At 34.1% G+C, this 23898-nt stretch overlaps 3 protein-coding genes across 3 annotated transcripts; all 3 read right to left on the bottom strand.

The window, feature by feature from the left end:
* Positions 1-5031: 5031 nt before the first annotated feature.
* Positions 5032-7330, bottom strand: LOC103863568 (selenium-binding protein 2). Its single transcript, XM_009141318.3, has 6 exons — positions 7068-7330; positions 6747-6942; positions 6208-6667; positions 6011-6118; positions 5621-5893; positions 5032-5533 (listed from the first exon to the last, which is right to left on the bottom strand). The coding sequence occupies exons 1-6, from the start codon at positions 7210-7212 to the stop codon at positions 5252-5254; spliced, it is 1464 nt and encodes a 487-aa protein (XP_009139566.2). The 5' UTR covers positions 7213-7330; the 3' UTR covers positions 5032-5251.
* An 8976-nt stretch (positions 7331-16306) lies between these two features.
* Positions 16307-21179, bottom strand: LOC103863566 (long-chain-fatty-acid--[acyl-carrier-protein] ligase AEE15, chloroplastic). The gene is made up of 18 exons (XM_009141317.3): positions 20772-21179; positions 20407-20586; positions 20211-20325; positions 19946-20033; positions 19455-19654; positions 19281-19384; positions 19016-19165; positions 18702-18769; positions 18373-18478; positions 18095-18253; positions 17946-17999; positions 17779-17859; positions 17380-17517; positions 17129-17288; positions 16984-17063; positions 16786-16910; positions 16650-16707; positions 16307-16542 (listed from the first exon to the last, which is right to left on the bottom strand). Exons 1-18 carry the CDS (start codon positions 20970-20972, stop codon positions 16450-16452), a joined length of 2160 nt encoding a protein of 719 aa, XP_009139565.1. The 5' UTR covers positions 20973-21179; the 3' UTR covers positions 16307-16449.
* Positions 21180-21828: 649 nt separating this feature from the next.
* Positions 21829-23856, bottom strand: LOC103863565 (probable glucan endo-1,3-beta-glucosidase A6). The gene is made up of 3 exons (XM_009141316.3): positions 23609-23856; positions 22167-23525; positions 21829-22039 (listed from the first exon to the last, which is right to left on the bottom strand). Exons 1-3 carry the CDS (start codon positions 23652-23654, stop codon positions 22002-22004), a joined length of 1443 nt encoding a protein of 480 aa, XP_009139564.1. The 5' UTR covers positions 23655-23856; the 3' UTR covers positions 21829-22001.
* Positions 23857-23898: the final 42 nt, after the last annotated feature.

Raw genomic sequence — 23898 nt, 5'->3', positions numbered from 1 at the left:
TCTCTTGATCACTTCAAACCGAAATCAAGACTTCGACCGTTTACATGATATCGGTTTTTTTTTTATACAATGATTTGTTCAATATACTAATGAACAAGGAAAACGTTTTATCATGTCAATATGAACAAAGATATCAAGAACATGTATGTATACAAAGCTTGCACTCCCAAATTGAAATTTACGAAAACACTAACGAAAAATAAAAAGTCTTATGGCATCTATATGAACAAAGACCCAAGAACATGTTCAATACTCAAAGCTTTCACTCCCAATTTCAAACTCACAAATACACTAATGAAAAAGGAAAAACTCTTATGGCATATATATGAAAAAGATTCCAATAACATGTTCAATATTACAAAGCTTATATATACAAATCGTGGGTCCTAATATGAGAGAGTCTTGGCTCTGATTTGGTCCTAATATAAGAGAGTCTTGACACACCAATTAACTCACATGAAGTCTAGGTTGATTTCGGATTAGGATTTTTTTTATAATCTATCTAACATGAAGATATAACCAATTGTTTGAGAACTAATCACCATATAAACATAAACATGGACAATCTGATGTGAGTCAGGTTCATATACTTATATTTTGAGTTATATCTTAGTAGAGATTACAAAACCTCTACAAATTCAAACTCATGAGAGGAAAGCTAACACATGTTCAACATCAAGCATAAGTTAATGTTAGTATGGTACATAAGGGATAACAGATAACTTCGTGGATCGTTAGTTTGTTGCATAATAGATCAGATAAATATATGATTTTGGTTTGGTAACATTCTTGTGTTGGTTATACACTGTAATTCACTAATTTGGATTCTGTTTGGTTATCAATTATTTTAGATATTTTAGGTTCTTAATTAATAGAATAAACTGAATTAAAGTCATATACGTATATTCTGTTGATAAAAAAAAATTCATATATATTCTGCGTGTTCCTCAAGCCAAACTACTTACTTGCTAAGAGAAAATTTTCTCTGTTTTTGGAAACAATTTATGTCATAATCAATAGCAAATTAATATAGTCTTATACCGAACAATGCAATTTAGAAAGTCTTATACAGAAAATATATAGGGGATGTGATCCTATGAAGGTTTTTGGTAACAACTTAATATACCTTTACTGATATCAAACATAAATATATAGGCTATCGACTGTCTTCCTGTGAGTTTCTATAATTAAATGACATGTGAATTGCGATTTTCTATAAATTTGTCGTGTAAATTGCCATTTTTATATAAGTAATCTAGGTTGCATGGAAACGGAAACGGATAGGTGGAAACGAAACGTTTCGAAACGTGGAAACGTGATTTTTGATTTTTTTTGCTTTGGAAACGTTTTAGAAACGTCTATAAATATATATATATATATATATATATATATATATATATATATGTAACTGATTAATATTTACATTCATTTTTATTATGTGTAGTATATCTTAGAATACAAATAAACAAATAGCCATTCTATTTAATCATATCAAAAAAATAAGTCATCATTAAATATCAAAATCATATAAAAATTCAAAATAACAAAACTCATTATTTAAATATTAAATAGTTTAACTAAAATAAAAATTATAACCGCAAATCATAACCAATTGGAAAGTTCTAGCGTTTCCATAACAGAAATGCGAGTTTTCAAAATAGAAACGCAAGTTTCCACTAAGTTTCCAAACTGAGATTTTTAAGAAACGAGTTTCCAATGCGTTTCCGCGAGTTTCCGAGAGATTCTGATTCCGAAATGTTTCCAAAACGTGAAACGTACATTCAACCGAGTTTCCATGCAACATAGTAAGTAATCCTCCATAGAGAAACATTTTAAAAATTGTAACTTTAAATTTGTATTAATTAAAATAGAGTTTTGCTTAGGTGTCACTTAATTAAGATGCCAATTTGACTTACCTGGTAGCATAAGAATCAATTGAAAAATTAGTAAGCCCAAAATCTAATTGCTAGAAAAACTTATATTAATTCAAATATAAATGTATATTATATGATAAACTTAATACTCGGCGATTTCAATAAATTAATACTCGGCGATCTCACTAAATGAGACTTTCTTTAAATGGCTCAAGGTTAATTTATATTGTGATCCAATATAATAACTTTTTTAAAGTGTAAGATATTCTCTTAGTGCGTATTAATTGGACAACAATTTAAATCAAAGTTTCCTATATATTATGGCTTAAGCGTTGCATGCTTTTGCTATAAATCGGAAAGTAATGATTTTTTTAAGTGTTGTTTTTTATTAATAGCAAAGAGACGATTTGATAAAAAAAATAGCAAAGAGACGCAACTATTCAAAATTGTTTTGTTAATAAAAGAAAATAAGAAAAATATTGTTCGGTTCTCAGGTCTTCCTCACCTACAGAAATTTATATAAAGACTAATACAGAAATTAAGTTGTTTTATTATTACCAAACAAATTTATATATCAAATATTTTTCTTTGCAACGAAATTATTTATAACTTAAATTATGAAATTTATATTGAAGATTAAGAAAAAGCTTTGACACCTGCCTAATTGTTTTTCGTAATCTAAGAAAACATTAATAATGACCTTTCGTAGTAGTTAATGATATATATCATGTTAACCTAACTTTAATCCTATACAAAATATCGGTTGCAAACAAATAATACTATCATCTTTCTATATTTGGGTCTTAAGTATAATAAAAGTCGGGCTGCAAAATTTTATGTTGTCTTAATATGGTCCATAACCAAACTATACTTCAAATTATAAGCTTAATCCAATTTTTAATATTTTTATTTTCCATCTTATGTTGTCCAAAAAAAAAGTAAAGATCTGATATATATAAATCTGATATAAATATCCTGAAAATTAGTGTAACTTCAAAATTGAAAATATTAAAAAAAAATTAATGATAAGTTAGTAAAAGAAAATATCCAAATGTATAGTCCTAACATATAGATGATTATATAAACAATCAAAAATTATATACATATAAAAACAATTCAATCATATATAAATCTTAAATTTGTCAATGCACTATGTTTAATTAGAAAACAGCTACTTATTTCGGATTATCTATAATTGAAGTCGCTTAAATGTTCTTTTTAATTTCAACTAAGCCGAAAGAGGATCAATCGTAAACTGCCGGTATTATTATCGTTAGAAGACAAGAAAATTTCTAAAATTTGAACCAAATTTTCGTGATATACAATTTTATAATCTAGCTCTTTTGCTAAGTTTATATTAATTGTTTTTATACCAGACTGTTTAAACAAATAAGAAACTTTTCCACCGAATTTTTAAGCTTGGTACAAAATTTTGAAGAAGTTCTATATGGTAAGTTTAATTTAAGATAATAATATACTTTCTCACAAATTCTATAATTTCGACCATTGAAAACAACTTGCCAAATATGTTTGTGGTAGTTATTGAAAACTTACAAAAATATTGGTTCAATGTATCACGTTAAAATACAGTTTGTAGATAATTAATACTAATTATTTTAACTTTTCAAACAATCTGAAAACCTACATATGCCTATTATATATATACAGTTGAGTTTTCCATCAGAAATACCATCAAATGTTTTCACAACTCATGATTATAGGAGTATCAATGATATCACAATTTAATTATTTGATTTGGACTTCTATATTTTTCCTATGTGTACCGAATATCTTCTCTATTAAAAGAGAAGTACTATTTTTATCTACCATAAAAAAAGTTATACTAGCCTTATTAGGTACATTTCATTAATTACATTTATTTAATTATTTACATTAATCTATTAAATATATAAAGATATTAATAATAAATCAATTTTAACTGTAAATTTAAATTTTATCTTTAGTTATAACAAAATGTTAAGAAAAAATCTAACAAAATCTTTCTAAAAATTTAAAATATTTTATTTAAATTAATACTATTGATTAATTTCGTAATTAATAAATACTATTATACATTAATTTAAATAAGATTTTATTATAAAAATAAAATAAAATAAAAGGGTATGCTATTTTTCAAATTTTATAATTATATTCTATATCTTCTTTATTAAAAGAAATACCATAAAAAATCATACTAGGTCTATTTCATCAATTACATCTATTTGATTATTAAAGTTAATATATTTAATATATAACATTTCTAAAAAATCTTATAAATTATATAGATATTAATAAATAAATTTTAACTGTAAATTTAAATTTTATTTCTACTTATAACAAAATATGTTGGAAAAAATCTAAAAAAATCTTTAAAAAGTTTTAAAATATTTTTAAAATTAATGCAACGATTGATTTCATAATTAATAATATAGTATTATTATAATCTATTTACTTATAAAATCCCACAATATACTAAAATAAATAACATAGAAATATATCTAATGCTAAGAAAATATCAATTCTATAGTAACTAAATAAAATTTTAAAATGTGTTGTATTCAGTCTGTAAAAATTAGAAAAAAAATGAAGGACATTCTCAGTTTGTTTATTTCATACTATGAATTTATTTTACCAAATTCGAAAATATATTAATATATAATAACAATTAATAATAAAGTAAAATGTATAAAACAAATCATTATACATTAATAATATCGAATAAGAAACATAACTAATAACATTATAGATTTACACAATATATAACACTAAAATCTAAATAATATCTTTGAAAATTTTGCGATGGTATCTGTTATATATTTATAAAATGAAAATCTACTCGCACGGATATGCGGGTGAAAAATCTAGTTTATAATTAGTTAATTATTCCATATTGAGAAAAACATAAATACCAAATATATTTTGACAACAAGAACACATGTATTCAGAAATCATCAGATTTTACAATATGAAAACATAAGTTTTTAAATAAATATTTTTCTCTGCACAAGGCGCAGGTCTTATCCCAGTTTAAATGTAAACAAAAGCTGGTCCGTGCATAGCACGGGATGGATATACTAGTTTCTATTAATACATAGGTCTGATACAAGCTATTAATACATATGATTCAAGCTTTTCTGGTATAAAATATTACATATGATACAAAAATATATTTTTTTAATTATATTGAAATTCGGTTTTATTAGAATATTCAATCTGATACATTCGATTTTATTTTTATAATCATTACAATCTTATGATCGTGCGATTTGGAAGACATTGAAGCTGATCCATGCGTAGCACGGGAGGTATCACTAGTTTATTATACTTTACAAAACTCAACGAGTAAATTTCAGCATTACTCTTTCATAGGTGCAGATTCAAATCCAGATATCGGAAGTGCAGTCACCACCTGGATATCTCATCTCATGGGCAAGCGCCGGACCATCTGGTTCATCACCAAAGTCCACAAAGAAATCAGGGTTTATGGATAGACCACCTTTCTCTGTATCAACATCAATCTGAATAATGTGTGATCCTTTATCCATGAGTTCCGGATAAAACTGACGGTCCCACGCACTGAAGAGCGAGTTTGTTGCATACAATCTTTTCCCATCGAGGCTCAACTGGATCATCTGAGGTCCTCCTCTTAGAGATTTCCCCTGCAAACATCGACATATTAAAAGAAGAGGTTGTATAGAGTTCATATAAAATGAAACTCTAATGCTCTTTCCGAGGGTGCAACAAACCTTGATCTGAGGAACATCGAACTGGTAAGTGCTACCGTCTTCTCTAACAGCCTTAACAGGACTGCCCTTCTGTAGCAGTCCTCCCACCCAAATCTGTCCGGTTAAGACAGGGTTCTTAGGGTCTTCGATGTTGTACTGACGAATGTCGCCATGAAGCCAGTTCACAAAGTAGAAAAATTGATCATCGAGGGAGATCAAGAAGTCAGTGATAAGCCCTGGCATTTCTGGAAGAATCCAGTTTTCTACTTTCAATGGTTTTACTGATATAACCACCTACAATAATAATCAATTCAAATAACCATAGATTGTGTGTAACATGTTAATCATAGATTTGAAAGAAAAGGAAAAAAAAAAAAAAGGAAATGAAGATCATTTGAAAACTCTACTTGCCTCATGGCTCCATGTATCATCACTGTTCCTGAAAAATCTTATCATATTACTCGACAAGGCACTCCCAACATACCATATATCTTTGGACGGGTCATGCAAGAATCTAATCTGCAACAACCACATATCACACTAGACTATATTCCTTGGTAGAAAAAGATCATCACGTTTTATGTAACATGTTGGAGTAATGGTATTACCTCAAGAGGTAAGAGACCAGTATTACCAAGGTCAATAATCTGTTTCATTTCACCTTCAGGCCATTTATAAATATGTAAATGACTTCCATACAAGCCATCAGCAACATGCTGGAGATTGAAACCTTTGGAGAATGATTTAGGTGCTCCCCAAGATGTGCTGATCATCGTATTGAACCGAGGTTGGTACCAGAAATCATACCCAAACATTGGACTATGCCCTGGTTTGTCCCACCTGCTTTTGACGTTAAAATCAGAGTCAAGAAGGAGAAACCCGTTTCCTTTTGCGTTTCCTTCTTTGTCACCAAGGCAAGAGACCAACATATCCCCCGTGGCAAGGCAATGAGACGTGTGGGGGAAGGCCAATCCGGTCTTCTCTAAAATCTCTTTAGGCTCTACAACTTTATACAAGGACGGGGCCTTTGGGTCTGTCTTTGTGTCAATGGCATAAATGCGACCAGATCTTCATAAAAACAAGAAAAGAAAAAACATCTATTAGTTCATCATTTAGAGATGTGAGGTGGTTCAAACAAGGATCTTACATTAAGCCTGGTAATACGAGGAAACGTCTATCAGCAGAGGCATCACCATGACAAGAGCTACAAGAGTTCCAACCAGTGTGATGAAGCTCGTCGCCTATATAAGGCATCTTCAGTCTATGAATGACGCTTGAATATGTTGGTGAGTTTGGATCTACATCTACCGTAGCCAAGTAGTCCGGCTTCTCTAGTCCCGTTCCTTTGTAACCCAGTTCAAAAAATGTCAAAAGTTATTTAAATACAGAGGAACCCACAATTAAAAGACACTAAACTTTTAATTAAGATAAACATGTTTTAATCTTTTTGGGAAACTGAAATGTGTACCGGAGTAGAGGGCGGTGACGTATATGAGCTTTTCCCGTGGACCGGACATGGCTGCGAGAGGGCTTGCGTAACCCGGACCGGACTTGCAACAACCTTTCCCTCCGCTATTGCTCACCGCCGTCGCCAATACAGTCCCTGTCGCCATCTTTCTATATGTAAGTGTGTGTAAAGTCCTCAAGCTAGACGTCTCTGAGTAAAACGTAATCACTAGCACGCATGTTAACCTTATCAGTTTGAAGCTTTTGGCTGTATGCGAATAAGGACGATATGACTTGTGTCGTTATTACTATTATTTATGTCTGTATATAGAGCATGTGACACCAAACGGCAAAAGAGTCTATTCCAACTTCACAAACTTTTGTAGTGTCTTTTCCTACAACTTTAACATTGTGCCGATTACATCTTAAACTAACATTTATTTTAAGTAAACTATTAAATATAAGCCAAAATTAACTTTAACCAAAATAATGGTCAACCATGCTTAGTCAAATATTTATTTTGGTTGAGTTAAATGAAACATGTCTAATTTCGGTTGACGTCACATGTAATTGTAAAAAAAAAATTACCTAGAAAACCCAAAAATTGAAAAATATAAAAATACAGTTCAAAAATAAAAGCAAAACTCTAAATATACTTGTAAATCCGAAAAACTATAACTACCTGAAAAACCAAAAATATACTCAAAAACTATAAATATATTTAAAAAAAAACTAAAATATATTCAAAACTCAAAAACACTAATCCCGAAACCAAACCGGTGTTCACATTTAACTGAGTGGTTTCTATATCTCTAGAACCAAAAAAACAAAACCGAACCAAAAATCGAGTGGATACCTGAATGGGAAACTAAACCAAATTGGAACCATAATTTTATCGGATCTTAGCCGGTTCCTAATATTATTATTCGAACCACACCAAAAATCAAAATAACCAAAACTTAAATGATACCCAAAAGTCCAAGAGTACATGACCTGGGTTTTTAAATTGCTATTTTACTCGATGAAATAAATAAATAATCTAATATATTACTTATTTATTTTGGTATCACTATATATTTAACAATCTCTGATTTTTTTCTGTTATTTTGAGGTTTTGGGAATATTTTGGAATTTGATATATTTCAATTTTCTGGCTATTCGATTACTTTTTGGTATTTATAAAACTCTCACGGCTGCAAGTATATTTTTGAGTTTTCAGGTATTTATAGTTTTCGGTTTTTTGGTTATATTTTTATATTTTAGTTTTGTATTGGGTTTTTATTATTTTAGTTTTTTTGTATTTAAGAATATTTTAAAACTTTTGATACATTTTTGTGTTTTCAATTTTTTTTATAGTTACATGTGGCAGCAGATTCATCATAAATTAGACACATGACATTGGACTCAGTAGAAAGTGTATATTTGGCATTTGATTTAGTATGGTTGACTAATCTCATTTTGGTCAAAGTCAAATTCGATTTGAATTTAATAGTTTAAGTTGTTTTTTTGAAATAAATATTACTTTTAAATGAAATTAGCACAGTAACAAAGTTTTGGTAGGAAAAGGCACGATGGAAAATGCTGAAGTTAGAATTGATCATTTTCCATTCACCAAACAACTGGCCATTTTCCATTCACCAAACAAGAAAAGACAAATGATTTTGTTATTAACAAATAAATGACTTGATAAATACACATTTTCTAAAAACACTTCTGAAAGACCACAAATTGGATACCAATTTTCATCAATTCTTTTAAATACAAATATAATCTAACATTTGAGTTAATAGTATACTGATTATTGTTGGACCCAAATCCACTACAGAAACCAGACATATTTATGGCTCAACTCCCGCATATCTGGAGCACGAGTAGGAAGAATGAAACGACGACCTCGGCCTCGAATAAGACCATAACGGAGCTCGATCCTGAACGATTCAAAGAAGCTAACACCGAGTCAAAAATAATATTCTGAGGAGACTTAGAATTCGCACTAATTATAAAGTCTCAGAGATCTTCGGGATTTCAACATAACAACATGACTATAGCGGAGGTTGCTAACAAGATCCACTATAAAAAAAACAAAGAGAGGATGAAGGAAAGAGACGCTTTTTCCAGACCTAGACTATCACCATAAACATCGACCTCCTAAGCTAGATTATCCTGAACTCGACCTTTTCTCTCTTGTTCAGTTATTACTTAGTTCAAATTGATCGTACTCGTTGTGTTCTAAAGATATAGTTGTCCACTAAATTATCCTTCCTTAGTATTTACAAATAATCACTACTAAATAAATAGTGTGTATTTTAGGATCCACAATTATTGTTTAGGGTTTAGTATTTAGGGGGTAGAATTGTGTTTATGTTATATAAATCATTTTTAAACATTTATAAATGATTTATGAGAGTTAGTTTAATCTTTTTCATCACAAATTTAGAGCATTTATGAAATAGTTGTCTTTTAAAGGTAAATTAAAAAAGTGATATAAGTTTGTGACAAAATTAGAATTTTCCCCATACTTAATCACATGTATTTAACTAATTACTAATCTTAACTAATAAAATATGTATATATGGCTTAAGTTTAAGATTGTTAAAAGTAAAATATGGGACATAGTAAAAAGTTATTTTTTAATACCAGAAGTTTTGGAGTCGGTGCATATAATTCTTTTAAACCCAAAATCAAAGCATGTAATATTAATTTCGTCTCAAAAGATCACTTGAATCGGAGAATTCTAACACAATTGTCAGGAATTTTTTTTCTAATTAAGTTAATGATTTCTGGTAAAAAAGTATTTATTAGTCAATTATTAATTTACAAATTAAAAAAATAAAATAATAAAAAGCTAAAAAGTTGTTACTACTCATGCAGCAAAGACGAAAAGGGATCCCCAACCAAGGGTGGAGGACTTAACACTACCTCAAATACCAGATAAATGGTGTTTCGTATATAGTTCATGGAAAGAAAAGGATATTTATTCGGACCAAGGATGATTTAGTATATTAGAGGGTCCTGATGGGCTAATGGGGAACAAATGCAAAATCCATCCTTTCGCTCTTCAACTCAGAATTTGAATCTCTCATTTTGGCAATAGAAAGTGTGAGAAATCTAAGACAATTTCATGTAACGTTCACGGATTATTCTCAATTTGTGAAGATGGTTTTAGAACCAAAAGAATGGTCTATTTTTGCAACATGCCTAAGAGATATTCAGCTACTAAAAGTGAGTTTCACTCACTCAGAGCTGATTCATGTGTCACGAACGCACAACACAAGGACGGGGTAGTCTTGCACGCAGTGCTAAAAATAGTCATCTTTTGTTATCCACATGGGCACAGAGTTATCTGTTTGGTTTGCAGAATCTTAATTGAATATATTATTTTGCTGGAAAAAAAAAGACCGTTATCTTTGTTCAACTATGTCACAAGTCATATTTTCTAATTTTTAGGCTCAAAAAAAAAAAATGTCACAGCAAAGATTAAGTGACTTAGCTATTTTATCTACCAAAAGTTAATTTTTAAATAATGTTAGTTTTTAAAGTTTAGTCAATGAGTTTGTGAAACGTTAAAAAAAATTATATAATTAAAATTATTATTCAGTTTTTTAATTTTCTTTCAAAATGACAATGATATTGCTAAGATATCTTTCTTCTTTTGGTATGAATGAAGGCATATTTTTTTATTCATCATGTATGTTATTAGTTTTCGCATGGCTTTGGCTGGGGACAGGGATGAAGCCATAAATGTTTTAGTGGTGACTCAAATATTAAATAATAACTAGAATTTAATCCGCACGTCTTTACGGGTGTTAATTTTTACATTTTTATAAATTTTTTAATGACATTTCTAAACATATAATTTATTTGGATATTTTTAGATGAACCTGGAAGGATCCGAGTCCAAACCCCGTCCAAAAATTTATAATATCCGAACAAAGTTTAATTTTAACCCAAAAATCTGATACCTAAAAAATGATCGGGTACCTGGATGCTCATGTCTAATTGATTTTGTAAACAAATAAACAAAAATTTATTAACCGGTTGAATTCTTGTCATGAATTCATCAATTTTATTCGAACTTGTGAAATTATTTTAGTTAACAGTAAAATAAATGCTGTCGAATGATTACGGTAAATATAATTAATGAAGTAATTAAGAAGAGTGAAAAAAGAAATGTAAAAAATATAATCAAAACACTTAAATTAGGGAAGTTCTATTTTGTATTTTGTAATAAATAAGATCGAATTATTTGGAAAAGACAATAAATAAAGTGGTTTAAATTCTTTAAAAAAGAAAGAAGAAGTAAAAAATCACTTAAAAATAGGTAAGTATTGTTTTGTACTTCAATTTTAATATAATAGATTATTAAAATTTAATAAGAAATATTATATACGATGTTAATAAATTGCGGATGTACTAACAAAAGCTTTGTATCTAGGGCAAATCCATACTCTTACTGCCATACTAGTAAGATAAGATCATGAGAGTTTCACCTAGCTTCACTACATCATGAGGAAAATACTAATCTGTAATAGTCAGCTAAAGCGTTACCTCGTTCCATAGTTAATTATTTGTATAATCTGGGTTACTCTATTTAAGTATCATCTTGTACAAAGTAAACATCATTTTGTACATTAACTTGCAACTAACGAGAAGACCTTTTTGTCCTAACAAACTCAATATTATAAGGGTGGCAGATTCGGTTAACCATGCGGGTTCAGTTCATGTATTTTGGGTTTTCGGATGTTTGAGTGTAGCAGTATATGCCAGGGCGGACATACAGCCAAGCAAACGGGTCACATGCCCCTATCTGATTTTACATTCTCCTTCAGTAATTAGAGTAGTGTCTATAAAATGCCCCCGACTGAAAGATAGACATGATGTATGTGTCCTCACCAAAATACATTCCTACATCTGTCCCTGTGTATATAGCCTTTTCGGGTATTTTATATATTAAGATCAGGTTTAGTTCAGTTCATATCTTTTCGGACTCATGATGGTTTGGATACTTGTTCGGTTTTTTTTATATTTTTATTTTAAATACTCATTATGTATCTAAAGTTCAGACCCGGCTCAACCTCATATTGGGCCTTTGGATAAATTTGATTTACATGCAATATAATTGATTATATATAATATTTTGGGCCTTTTTTCAAAAATACAACAAAATTTTGGGTCTTTTTTATCATTAAATTTATTTGTTTTAAAAGTGAGTTCTGGGCGTGTGCTCTACTTGCTTATTCCTAGAGTCGGCACTGCTAAAGTTACATAAGACTCTAAAAAAACTTAATATATAATATATAAACTTAAACATGAATGACCAAATTCAAATATAAAAATGAGGTTGAGTATTTGATGTTATTATTAGGTTTCAAATACTGAACTCATTTGGATTTTTAAATAATTATTCTGGTTTGGATACAACTTTTTCCGATTTTGTGAATTTTTCAGCTATTTTGGCATCCATCCTAATTTAGATCAGGTTCGAATTCGAGTTGTTCTGTTCGGTTTGGATTTTGGATTCGGATTTTCTACTTGGTCCCAATGTTATTTCATTAATTATTATATCCTAAAATTGGTGATTGAAAACTGATTGAATAAATGCATGTTACTATACCCTGAGTTGATGGAGTCGGTGAGTGCGATCGAACAACGACTATTTTGTTTCCCCACCCCTACGAAGACGCACTCGCGTAGACGTTTTGTTGGATAATTCCAAGCTTGTGGAAACTTAACATATTATTAGATGTTTAATATGTTAAGATAAACACAATAAGGAAACCTAGAAATAGGAAAAGGAAGTTTCTATTTAGGTTAAGTTTGTGTTTTCCATATCCCACATGTTAAAGGGAATTGTCTTTCATATAAATATAGGTCTAATGGAGAGGTGTTCCATATGATCTAAGTGAAACATATTGAGAGCTTTAGTTTTGAGTAGTTTCTAAAGCTAATAAGAAAAGTTGTTCTTATAACTCTTTGTGTTTCTAAGAGATCTGAATTGGTATCAGAGCCTCAGGTTGGAGACTCGATCTAAGCTTAAGTTGTAGCTTAAGATCCTGGTGCTTGTGAACAAGAGATCGCGACGGCAAGATGGCTGACGTGACTAGGGCTCCACGCACGAAGGACTTTGGATCTACATCCATCCAATGTCCGATGTTGTCATCGACAAACTACACAGTTTGGTCGATGAGGATGAAGGTTCTACTACGTGTTCATGAAGTGTGGGACACAATCGAACCTGGTTCAGATGATCAAAAGAAGAACGATGTTGCGATAGCTCTTTTGTTTCAATCTGTTCCCGAAACATTGATTCTCCAGGTGGGAGAACAAACCGCATCAAAAGAGATCTGGAACGCCATCAAGTCGCGACACCTAGGAGCTGATCGTGTAAGGGAGGCGAGACTTCAGACGTTGATGGCGGAGTTTGACAGGTTGAAGATGGATGATTCAGATACGGTCGATGACTTCGCGGGGAAGATATCGGGCCTATCATCCAAAGCAACCTCGTTGGGAGAAAACATAGAAGAATCCAAGATGGTCAAGAAGTTCTTGAAGGGTCTTCCAAGACACAAGTATATCCAGATCGTAGCATCACTTGAGCAAGTCCTAGATCTCAACTCGACGGGGTTTGAAGACATAGTAGGAAGGCTTAAGGCGTACGAGGAGCGTGTAGGAGAAGAAACTCAGAAAGAAGACCAAGGGAAGCTGATGTTTTCGAACAATGAAGAGCATAGTCAGAGGGGCTATGAGAATTCCCGTGGTAGAGGAAGAGGACGGAACGGTAGAGGCAGAGGTCGAGGTAGGTCACACAACCAAAACCGTGCGTCACACACCGAAGATAACAACTCGAAGAAGAATCGTTCAAAGCTGATATGTTGGAGATGTGACAAGCCTGGTCACTACGCAACTGTCTGTCCCGAAAAGACAGAGAAGAATCAAGAAACTAACCTAAACGAGACAGAAGAGGCTGATGCACTCTATGTACACGAGGTGGTGTTTTTGAATGAAGATAAGGTGATTCCGAAGAATCTTGATATCGACAAAGGCAATGCAAGTGTCTGGTATTTGGATAATGGAGCGAGCAATCACATGACAGGGAACAAGGAGTTCTTTTCGAGTTTGAATCTCAACACCAAAGGGAAGGTGAAGTTTGGTGATGGATCGTGTGTTGACATTGTAGGAAAGGGTGTGGTTACCTTTGTGTGCAAGACTGGAGAGAAGAAGGCACTCAAGGACATATACTACATACCCGATCTGAAGCACAATATATTGAGTCTTGGGCAAGCAACAGAGAACGGATGTGAGGTTAACATGAAAGATGTCTACTTAACGCTCACAGATTCGCATGGAAGGTTGCTAGTTCGTGTGACAAGATCTCCAAACCGTCTCTACAAGACCCCTATGGAGATAAGCTACCCGGAATTTACATGTCAAGGACGTAGATGCTACATGGAGGTGGCATGCTCAACATGGACATATATGCCATGGAGTGATGAACAACATGGTAAGGAAGGAGATGGTCGTAGGAATGCAGAGTGTAACACACGAAGAAGGCGTGTGTGACGCATGTCTCGCAGAGAAGCAAACGAGACACTCATTCCCAAGTGTAACACACGAAGAAGGCGTGTGTGACACATGTTTTGCAGGGAAGCAAATCAGAGATTCATTCCCGACTAAGGCCATGGTTTGTACATCAGAGCCATTGGGATTATTGCTTGGAGATTTGAGTGGACGAATCGCACCACCAATGCCAGCAGATAATTGTGAGGCATTCTATCGGTTCAAAAGATCTCACACCGATAGAGGAGGAGAGTTTGCCTCAGCTATGTTCAATCTAGGTTGCACCGATAGAGGAGGAGAGGTTGCCTCAGATGTGTTCAATCTAGAATGCACCGATAGAGGAGGAGAGATTGCCTCAGATGAGTTTAACCTATCTTGTGAAGAAGATTGGGTTGAAGCTATGGAAGACGAGTTGGAGTCTATCACAAGAAACAAGATATGGGAGCTTGTAGATAGACCGACTGGTTCTGAGAAGAAAAGAGAAGAGGATCGAGTTTGTGTGTTACACAAGACGTTGCATGTGTTACGCCAGGCACCCAGAGCATGGAGTGTGAAACTTGATCAGGTTCTCAAGGAGATGAGATTTGAGAAGTGCACGAAGGAACCATCAGTGTACTGCAAGACTGAAGGAGGAGACGTCTTGATCATTGCCATCTACGTTGATGATCTATTTGTGACAGGGACTTCACTTAAGATGATTAGGCAATTCAAGGAGGACATGTCTAAGAAGTTCGAGATGTCAGATTTAGGTAAGCTAACGTACTACCTTGGCATAGAGGTGATTCAAGGAGCAGACAGAATCAGAATAAAGCAAGAGAGGTATGCTCAAGGAATCCTGTGTGACACAAAGATGGAAGTGTGTAACACGACTCACGAAGGAGTGTGTAACACGACTCACAGAGGAGTGTGTGACACAAAGGTGGAAGCGTGCGACACAACGCACGTACCAATGAAGTCAAGGTTCTCAAAGGATGAAGATGAACCAGAGATAAAACTGTTGGGTGTTGAGCAGAAGGCCGACATCTTTACCAGAGCTCACGTACGCAAGATGGCGGATGTGACCAGAGTTATCATTGCAGTGAACTTCAGCCACAAGACTCATCGCAACTTAAGTGAAGAGGTCATGAGAAGGTTCTACAAGAACTGGGCCGATTCTAAGAAGGAGCGGTACGGAAGCAAGGAGAGCATCCGGTCTAACCTTGAGAAAGATGTGAATTCTATGGGTGGATTCACACACCATGGTGTGGTGGAGGATGATTACTTGATGATTGAGTTCAAGCAAATGAGGAGCTTAATCGGAGTTCAAGAAATTGATCTCCCTAATTCAAGTTGGAATTAAGGGGGTGAATGTTGGATAATTCCAAGCTTGTGGAAACTTAACATATTATTAGATGTTTAATATGTTAAGATAAACACAATAAGGAAACCTAGAAATAGGAAAAGGAAGTTTCTATTTAGGTTAAGTTTGTGTTTTCCATATCCCACATGTTAAAGGGAATTGTCTTTCATATAAATATAGGTCTAATGGAGAGGTGTTCCATATGATCTAAGTGAAACATATTGAGAGCTTTAGTTTTGAGTAGTTTCTAAAGCTAATAAGAAAAGTTGTTCTTATAACTCTTTGTGTTTCTAAGAGATCTGACGTTTGACATCTCAAATTTACAATCGCTTGTTTCGAAATCTTCATTGGTTGGTTCTTAGATATAGAAATGATTAGAAATAATAATAAAAAAATTACCAGCTTTTTACTTGTTTAATTGTTAATTTATTTGCATATTCTTAATAGAGTATGCTTTTATTGTTATAATAATTACATCAACAAAGGAACAAGACTAATCCAACTGTAGTTAATTGTAAAGTTGATTAATCTCGTCCTTATACTTAGCCACGACCTTGTCCCTTCTAATCTTCATCGTTGGTGTCATTAAGCCATTGTCTATCTGCAATGTTGTGTCATAAAACAGATATCTTGGTAAGGTTTTCAATTTTTTTGGGTCGTAAATATAGCCAAAACATCTATAAGAACAGTTTAAAGATATATAATTACCGTGAAGGGCTCGTCCACGATCAAGACTGGTCCAACTTGGAACGAGCATTCTGAAGTCCTGCAACATTGTTTAAACAGAGTAAATGTATCAATTACTTTTAAACCTGAAGTTAAAAAAGTAATGTTTTGGTTTTACCATTTCCTCAGTTCTTGGTAAACTAAGCTCTTTAATTTTTCGTCGCTAAGTTGGGATGTTTCAGGATCTAGCTTTTCTGCTTCCTCTTTGTTTGGGATTATGATAGCTCCAAGGCGTCGTTGATCCTGTGAATGAGATGCATGTTATAAATAGCAGATACTGAGATCTTTGTAATTCTCTGAAAGAGAGTTTAAGCACCTGTCCAATAACCACGATTTGATCAATCAATCTGCTTCTCATGGCAGCTTCTTCAATCTCTAATGGTTCCACGTTTTCACCTATCAATAATCCATTTTGTGTTTCAGTTGCAGCATTTAAACATGTTTGTGCATTCGGAATATACCTGTGGAGAGAACAATTGTGTCTTTGGCACGGCCTTCAAGAACGATGAGACCTCCACAGCAGCGACTCCTTCCGGTTGAGTGATGAGGAGCGATCCAGCCCATGTCTCCTGTGTTGAACCATCCACTTTCATTTAGAACTTGCTTTGTGGTTGTTGGATTCTGATGCCCCACATCAATTCAGAAATACGAGTTAAAATAAGGTTTAATCATTCAGGCAAAATCACTTACATAATAACCATACAATAGATACCTTATAATAACCTTTCATAATCTGTGGGCCTCTGACTTTGACAATGCCCTTTGAACCAGGAGGGAGAACAGTATTAGTCTCAGGATCTACAATTTTGAACTCTGTACCATGCATTGGATATCCAGCTGAGCCAAGAACCTTCATAAGAAAACAAAAAGACAAAACAAATTACAATATTAAGTCGAAGAAAAAGGCAAATGATTAAATCATAATGCCATGACAGTTAAGAGCTTGTAATGCCATACAAGGAAAAACAAACCAAACCAAAAAGAGTTGGAGGCTCAATGGAAAGAGATAGAATCAACTATAGCTCGTCAAGTTAGGTGTTAAGCTTTCCTTTGAAATTAATCAGTGGTGGGTTCAAAACAAAATTACAAAACGGATGCAGGAATGACTTACGTTACAGCTAAGGGTCCGTGCACAGATAACCGGGGATGTCTCTGTCAAACCATAACCATTTTGTAGAATCACACCGATGGCCTGCAAGGAAATTGAAACCAAGTCTTTTTACATGTTCAAAAGAAATTGATCTCAAGTTTTCCAAGAGAAATCACAGATGGCTTAACCTCAAAAAACTTGTCAATGTGAATGGGTAAACTACCACCTCCGCTGATACCAGCCTAAAGAAACCAAAATCAAATCAGTATTAACTAGAAATAGTTTTGGTTAGAGATCTAACAAACATAATAGAAGAACATAAAAAGTTGTGTACTACCTTTGATATCCCAATAGAGGCATGGATTTTCTTGTAGATTAGTATTTTGGCCAACATGTGTAACGGCCACAATAAAGCAGCAATTACTCTCGCTCGCAACCAATCAACCAAAGATACAATATACATTGGAGGCTTTTGCTCTTTTGTCAGACACATACCCTGTAAACCAGACCAGAGACCATAAAAGAACTTCAAGCACCACAAAAAGGAATAAACAGAAATTTTCTTTAACACAAACTGTAAGGTAAAGACAAATGTTAAGAGGGCATCATGAAAACCTCATAAATTCGCTTCATCTCCATATATTGGAGACTGATTTTGATCAGTGTAAGTGCTAGAAATTTACGGGCAGCTGAACTTGTGGAAATCTGCTTTTGAATACCACTGCAGTGATCAAATAGGAAACAAAGAAACGAGAGAGGAAAATGATGTTTAACAACCAACTCATGTTTAGAAATAATTAACTACAAGAACACCTTAGCCATGAGAAACAGAATTAAGACATTAATACAAATGCATATCGAGCTTCTATATTTATACAATCCATCATTAAGATAATATGAGTACTGTACTACTGTGCAAACTATTAACGTGAAAAGTGACAAACCTGTAAAGTGTCTCATAAACCAAAGGAACGGATATAAGATAGTGTGGTTGATACCGCTTTAGATCATCCTATACCACAAACAAAAAAACGAATTAAACCCAAAAGGAGCAACGTCGAATGATATACTCGAATCCTTCATCAGTTCAAATTTTTCATGGCACAATGATATGAGTATTCAAAATATTTTCTTCCCATTGATAAAATATTAAAACAAACGGAAGCATCACATTAAAAGGGAACAACCCAACTTGATATAAGTACAACGACTGCAAAAACAAATACTGACTGAATAAAAACTGGAGGATGAGAATCACCTTTAAGAATCTTATAGACGTATACATTTGCTCAACTCCACATGTGAATATGAAGTATTCGCAAGCACGTTCGTAGGCATGCCATGAAGGCAACATGCTTAGAAATCTATCGCCAGCTTCAGCAGGTACATATGCAGATAAATGTTTTATCTGTAAAGTGTTCAAGAAAAAAAAATTACAAGCTCCAAACCTATTCTTGGTAAGAAGAGGAACATAGTCACCAAATAAACGCTTGCAAAGAAGTATTGTGCCTATTAGCATGAACCTGGTGTAAGAGATTCCGATGTGTAAGCATAACGCCTTTCGGATTTCCGGTGGTACCACTGGTATACATAATCGCGGCTGTGTCATCTGGATTGATGGGTTTCCCTACAGAGTAATTTATTTATTAGCATCAGGATAATCTTTTAGGGGCAAAAAACTTAGATCCTCAACGTACTTGTATCGTTGGATCCTGCACGTTTCTCCTGCCCTAGGTTTTTAATGTCTGTGTAGCTGTAAACTGGGATCTGCATCCCCTGTGTAACCAATGATGACTTCTCACCCCATAGAAGTATCAAAAACCTCAGAGACGCTTTGGAAGTAAATGTATCAGCGATGCGGTTGAAAAACTCAGGATTGTCCACAACAAGGGCTACACTGCAAAATACAAATCACTTGAAATTCTTGATCTCTGTATTGCAACCAAATCTTCAGCCGATAAATGAAGAGACACATTATGATCAAAGATCTTATAGGAGCTCAGATGGAACAAGATAAATGGGAACTAAGCCTAATCTGAAAATTAATTCCTAAACAGGAACAAAATTTGTCAATCATTAAGAAACCTTAGACTCAGTAGCATACATGCAAAGATATAGAACTGAAACTGATTCATACAAACAAGATAAGAAGAGGATGATACAAAACCAGGTTAGTATATTATGATACCTTTCAGAATGTTGGTATATCTGCAGTAATTCTTCAACAGAGGACCTAGATCCTCTGACTACATTGACTGCTCCTGTGGACATTATACCTGACATGAAGTGATAAACAGTACGTTAGGAAAAGAAGGAGAGCAGTGAACATTAGAACTAACTTAAAATTTCTACAAGACTTGCTTCTTTGGACAAAGAAAGGAGAGTGATTTTCAGTTGAAACCAATCTCCCTAATGAGTCAAGCTCTTCATGTACCATATTAACAACCACGTACCTTGATCTGAGACAAGCCATCTACAGGAATTATCAGCAAAAAGTGCAATCTTCTCATCTGGTTTCACTCCAACAGCTCGTAATCCCTCAGAAAAGTCCAGAATCTCTTGTTCCAACTGAAAAATGAAGCAAACAAGGTGAATGAACTCCGTTGCTCACCAAGGAATTAAATATCTACAGCGACAATAGACATATACCTGGTTGTATGTCAATTTCAAAGGCGGATCATGGTAAGGATCTACAAGAGCAACTTTATCACCATACTTATCTGCAGAAGATCTCCAGATATCTGGGACAGCCTTCCACTCATTAGAGCGTAAAGCAGCATCTCCTCCTGACAGTGAAGAGCTTTCAATGATTGGCGTCACCTCCTTTCCCTGAATCATACACAGTTTATGCATATCAAACCAACTGTACAATTTGAAAAGACTTCTCAACCACTAGATTTGTAATGATTTAACACAATTAAATTATTTTTTGTTCTCGATCACTATTGTTTATCAATTCCCAAAAGATGCCCAAAAGCGAAATTACATAACCCAAAGAAGAAATCTGAACACACCTTGGACACGCAGTGAATCCGAAATCTTCGGAACGAAGGAACTCGAACACGAGGACCCGAAATCAATCTGAACCGGAGATCATGAAATTCGCGGGAAGAAGAGCCGTACGAGAGAAGCATCGAAGGTCCCAAGGAAGTCGACGTCATCGCTGATGAAGGAGAGATGAAGAAGGAACAATCAGGTTTCAGATGAAGTGGCATTTGCACATAGGGAGAGAGAGAGAAGATGGGGGGACCTCTCTCACAGAAGAAGAAACAAAACAGAGAGAGAGAGATCTCGAAGCAGGCAAAGACACTAAGCGACGCTAATCATATCGTTTTCGTCATTACATTACAATGGAGGAGATTAAGATAGATCATGTCTGCTCTCAGTGGAGGAGATTTGTTTTTTCATTTGTCAACCTGTGGAGAGGAGATTTTACTCATTCCATTTCTTCCTAATTGTGTTTAATTTTACTTTTCTGTGTGTTTATTTCTTTAAACATTTTTTGTTTGCTATCCCTGTAAAAACTTCGGTGTTATTCAATGCAATCACATGACATGTGACTCCACATACGCTTCACTATTTTATTTCTTAAGATTTGTTTTGGTGATCAGATTCTTATGATCAAACCATGTTTTTGTCGATGATCATTGTTTGTTTTTTTCTGATAAACCCTAAATGATGATCATTGTTTCAAAAATATGTAAATAATTTTCTCATTTTCTCTTTAAAAACTAGGCTTTATGTAAACATGTAAACAATTATTTACAAATAATTGTTTACTTCATGCATAAATGGTATAAAGAAAATTAAATTGGTATATAGATGTTTGTACATAATCTAGATTATGAATTACCAATTTAATTATCTGACTCATTTTAAGTTTTTATATTATTTACAATATTTTTTTGTTCAAGACAATAATGTAAATAATTGTTTTTTTTACAGTTATTGTGATTTACCTTGTTTTTGTTTAAATATTGTAATTTATTTGGATGAAAAAGTCCAATAATAGATGTCTACTCAATTAAAAATAATAATCAGTATTTTTTATAATTGATAGAGAGAAAGTGATCTTTACTTTTGTTAAAAAAAAAATTATTTATTAATTATTTGATTTTTTTTTCTCGACATTGCGAAACAAGAAATAAAAAGGGCAGAAAATGTATAATGAAAAACAACATTGGATAAATTTTAATTATGCAGCCTTAATCTTTCTTCAATCTCTTTCAGTCCGTCTTCTTTTCTCAAAGAGTAACGCCTGGAAACTTGCAGCGATCATTTCCTTAGAAAACAAAACCAAAGAGATTTGTCAGTTACAATGAATGCTTTAATTGGTTACATGAACCGTGACTTTACTAAAAAAAAAGTCTAATAGCTTTGTCAAATTTTATTTTTAAAATATGTCTCACCAGGGTTGACCGTGGTCATTCGAGCCAGTCCATTGAAGTAACATCTAACGTTTTCGGTACGAAACTCAGCCCAGTACGAACTAACCGCATAGCTTGCATGCCAATATACAGAGACCGGCTCGTAACATTCTCTTCCCGGAGCCAAAGCCGCACACGTCGTGTTGCTTCGCCCACAAGCCATTCTCAAAGCTTCCTCTAGCTGAGCCTCGCTAGCTCCTACCACCGGTACGCACCACACTATACCCTTGTATGGAACATTGTTCGTCGGTTTAGGCAATGGGTTGAATCCGGTTAAGGGTTTCTCACCCGTGAAATCAATGTCGTAGATCGGTGTCCCGTCGGGATGCAGGATTCCATAATGTCTCTGTGTTCCCGAACCGGATTTCTGGTCTTCGTCGAACAAGGAGAAAACAAATGTCGGTATAGCTAAACCGGGTCTAGCTGGAGTACCGATTGGTGGAATTGCGGTCATCTTCTTGATCAAATTCCGGTTATACGTCGCTGCGTTGAGCACGTTGGCGCCGGTTTCGTCGATGTCCCCGGAGTTAGGCCATCCGGTTTCGGAGATTGCGATGCGGATGTGTGGGTAACCGAGTTTGGTCATGGCGAAGATAACCGAATCCAACATTTGGTCTAGAAGATTACGGTAAACCAAACCGGTTTGAGGATCGGTATAAGTTGAGTTTCCTTGAAAGAGAGCATAATCCAAACTCGTGTTCATGGGGTTTCTTGACCAACGGAAGTAAGGTTGAAGGTTGATGAAGAAGTAAGAGTTTGTTCCGTTGAGAAACTTCAGCAAAGGCAACATCAACGGTTCGGCGATATCTTCCCGGAACGTTGAGTTCGACGGCGGAAACGATGATCGGAGAGAATCCATATCTAAAGCTGTCCCGACCTTGATGTTGTGAATACCATGTGCTCTTAGAGAAGTCACGATTTTCCGCATGGCCGGTACGACGTTTGCTGTTATGTTCCTCCTCTCTTCGACGGAGAGGATTTCGTTTCCGACAAGGACAAACCGGATGTGGGTTTGTGGGTAGTAAGGGATGATGTTGGTTTGGACCCAATCTTCAGCTGTGGTTTGGTTTGTGCTGAGAGAAGTGATTAGATGGTTTGGGACGGTTATGGTGACGTAAAGATTGGTCTGAGAGAGGAGTGTTAGACTCTCTGGATCCGCGTCGTAGAGCTTGACATGACCAGCTTTGATTGATTTGATGAAGTTGATGGACTGATAAGGAGATGGAAGGTTGTTTCCTCGTCTACCATAGTTGATACCAATCTTGCTTGGCAAGTCTAAAGTTATTTTCTTCTGCATGTACCTATGCTGATGCTGGAACCGAGTCGCGGAGCAACATGAACCTGTAAAATTAAGAAAATTTATGTCAAGTATGGGAGGAAATCATAGGTAAAAATGTAAGCATATGATTTATCGATGGACTTACTTGAAAAAACAAGGATGGTGAAGAGGGAGAAAACAAGAAGAGACATGTCTTTTTGTGTTTGGTTGGCAGTGTGTTGGTGGTGATCAGATTGTGATTTGAGTGGGAATGGTGTGGAACTGGAGATAATGCATTGATGTATTTAAGTAGGAGTATGGTGTAAGTTTAGTGTGAAGAAAGATTATAGATTTTTATCAGAGTCATGCAAGAATAGCTTCTATTTTTTTTTTTTGGTTTCTTTTGAAACTATACCATAGTTCTTTTGTGCTATGATTATAAAAGATTGTTGGTTG

The sequence above is a fragment of the Brassica rapa genome, chromosome A04, assembly GCF_000309985.2.
Source record: "Brassica rapa cultivar Chiifu-401-42 chromosome A04, CAAS_Brap_v3.01, whole genome shotgun sequence".
Taxonomy (NCBI): Eukaryota; Viridiplantae; Streptophyta; class Magnoliopsida; order Brassicales; family Brassicaceae; genus Brassica; species Brassica rapa.
Note: the sequence above shows the minus strand (reverse complement) of the source record. Positions and strands in the feature narration are given on the sequence as shown.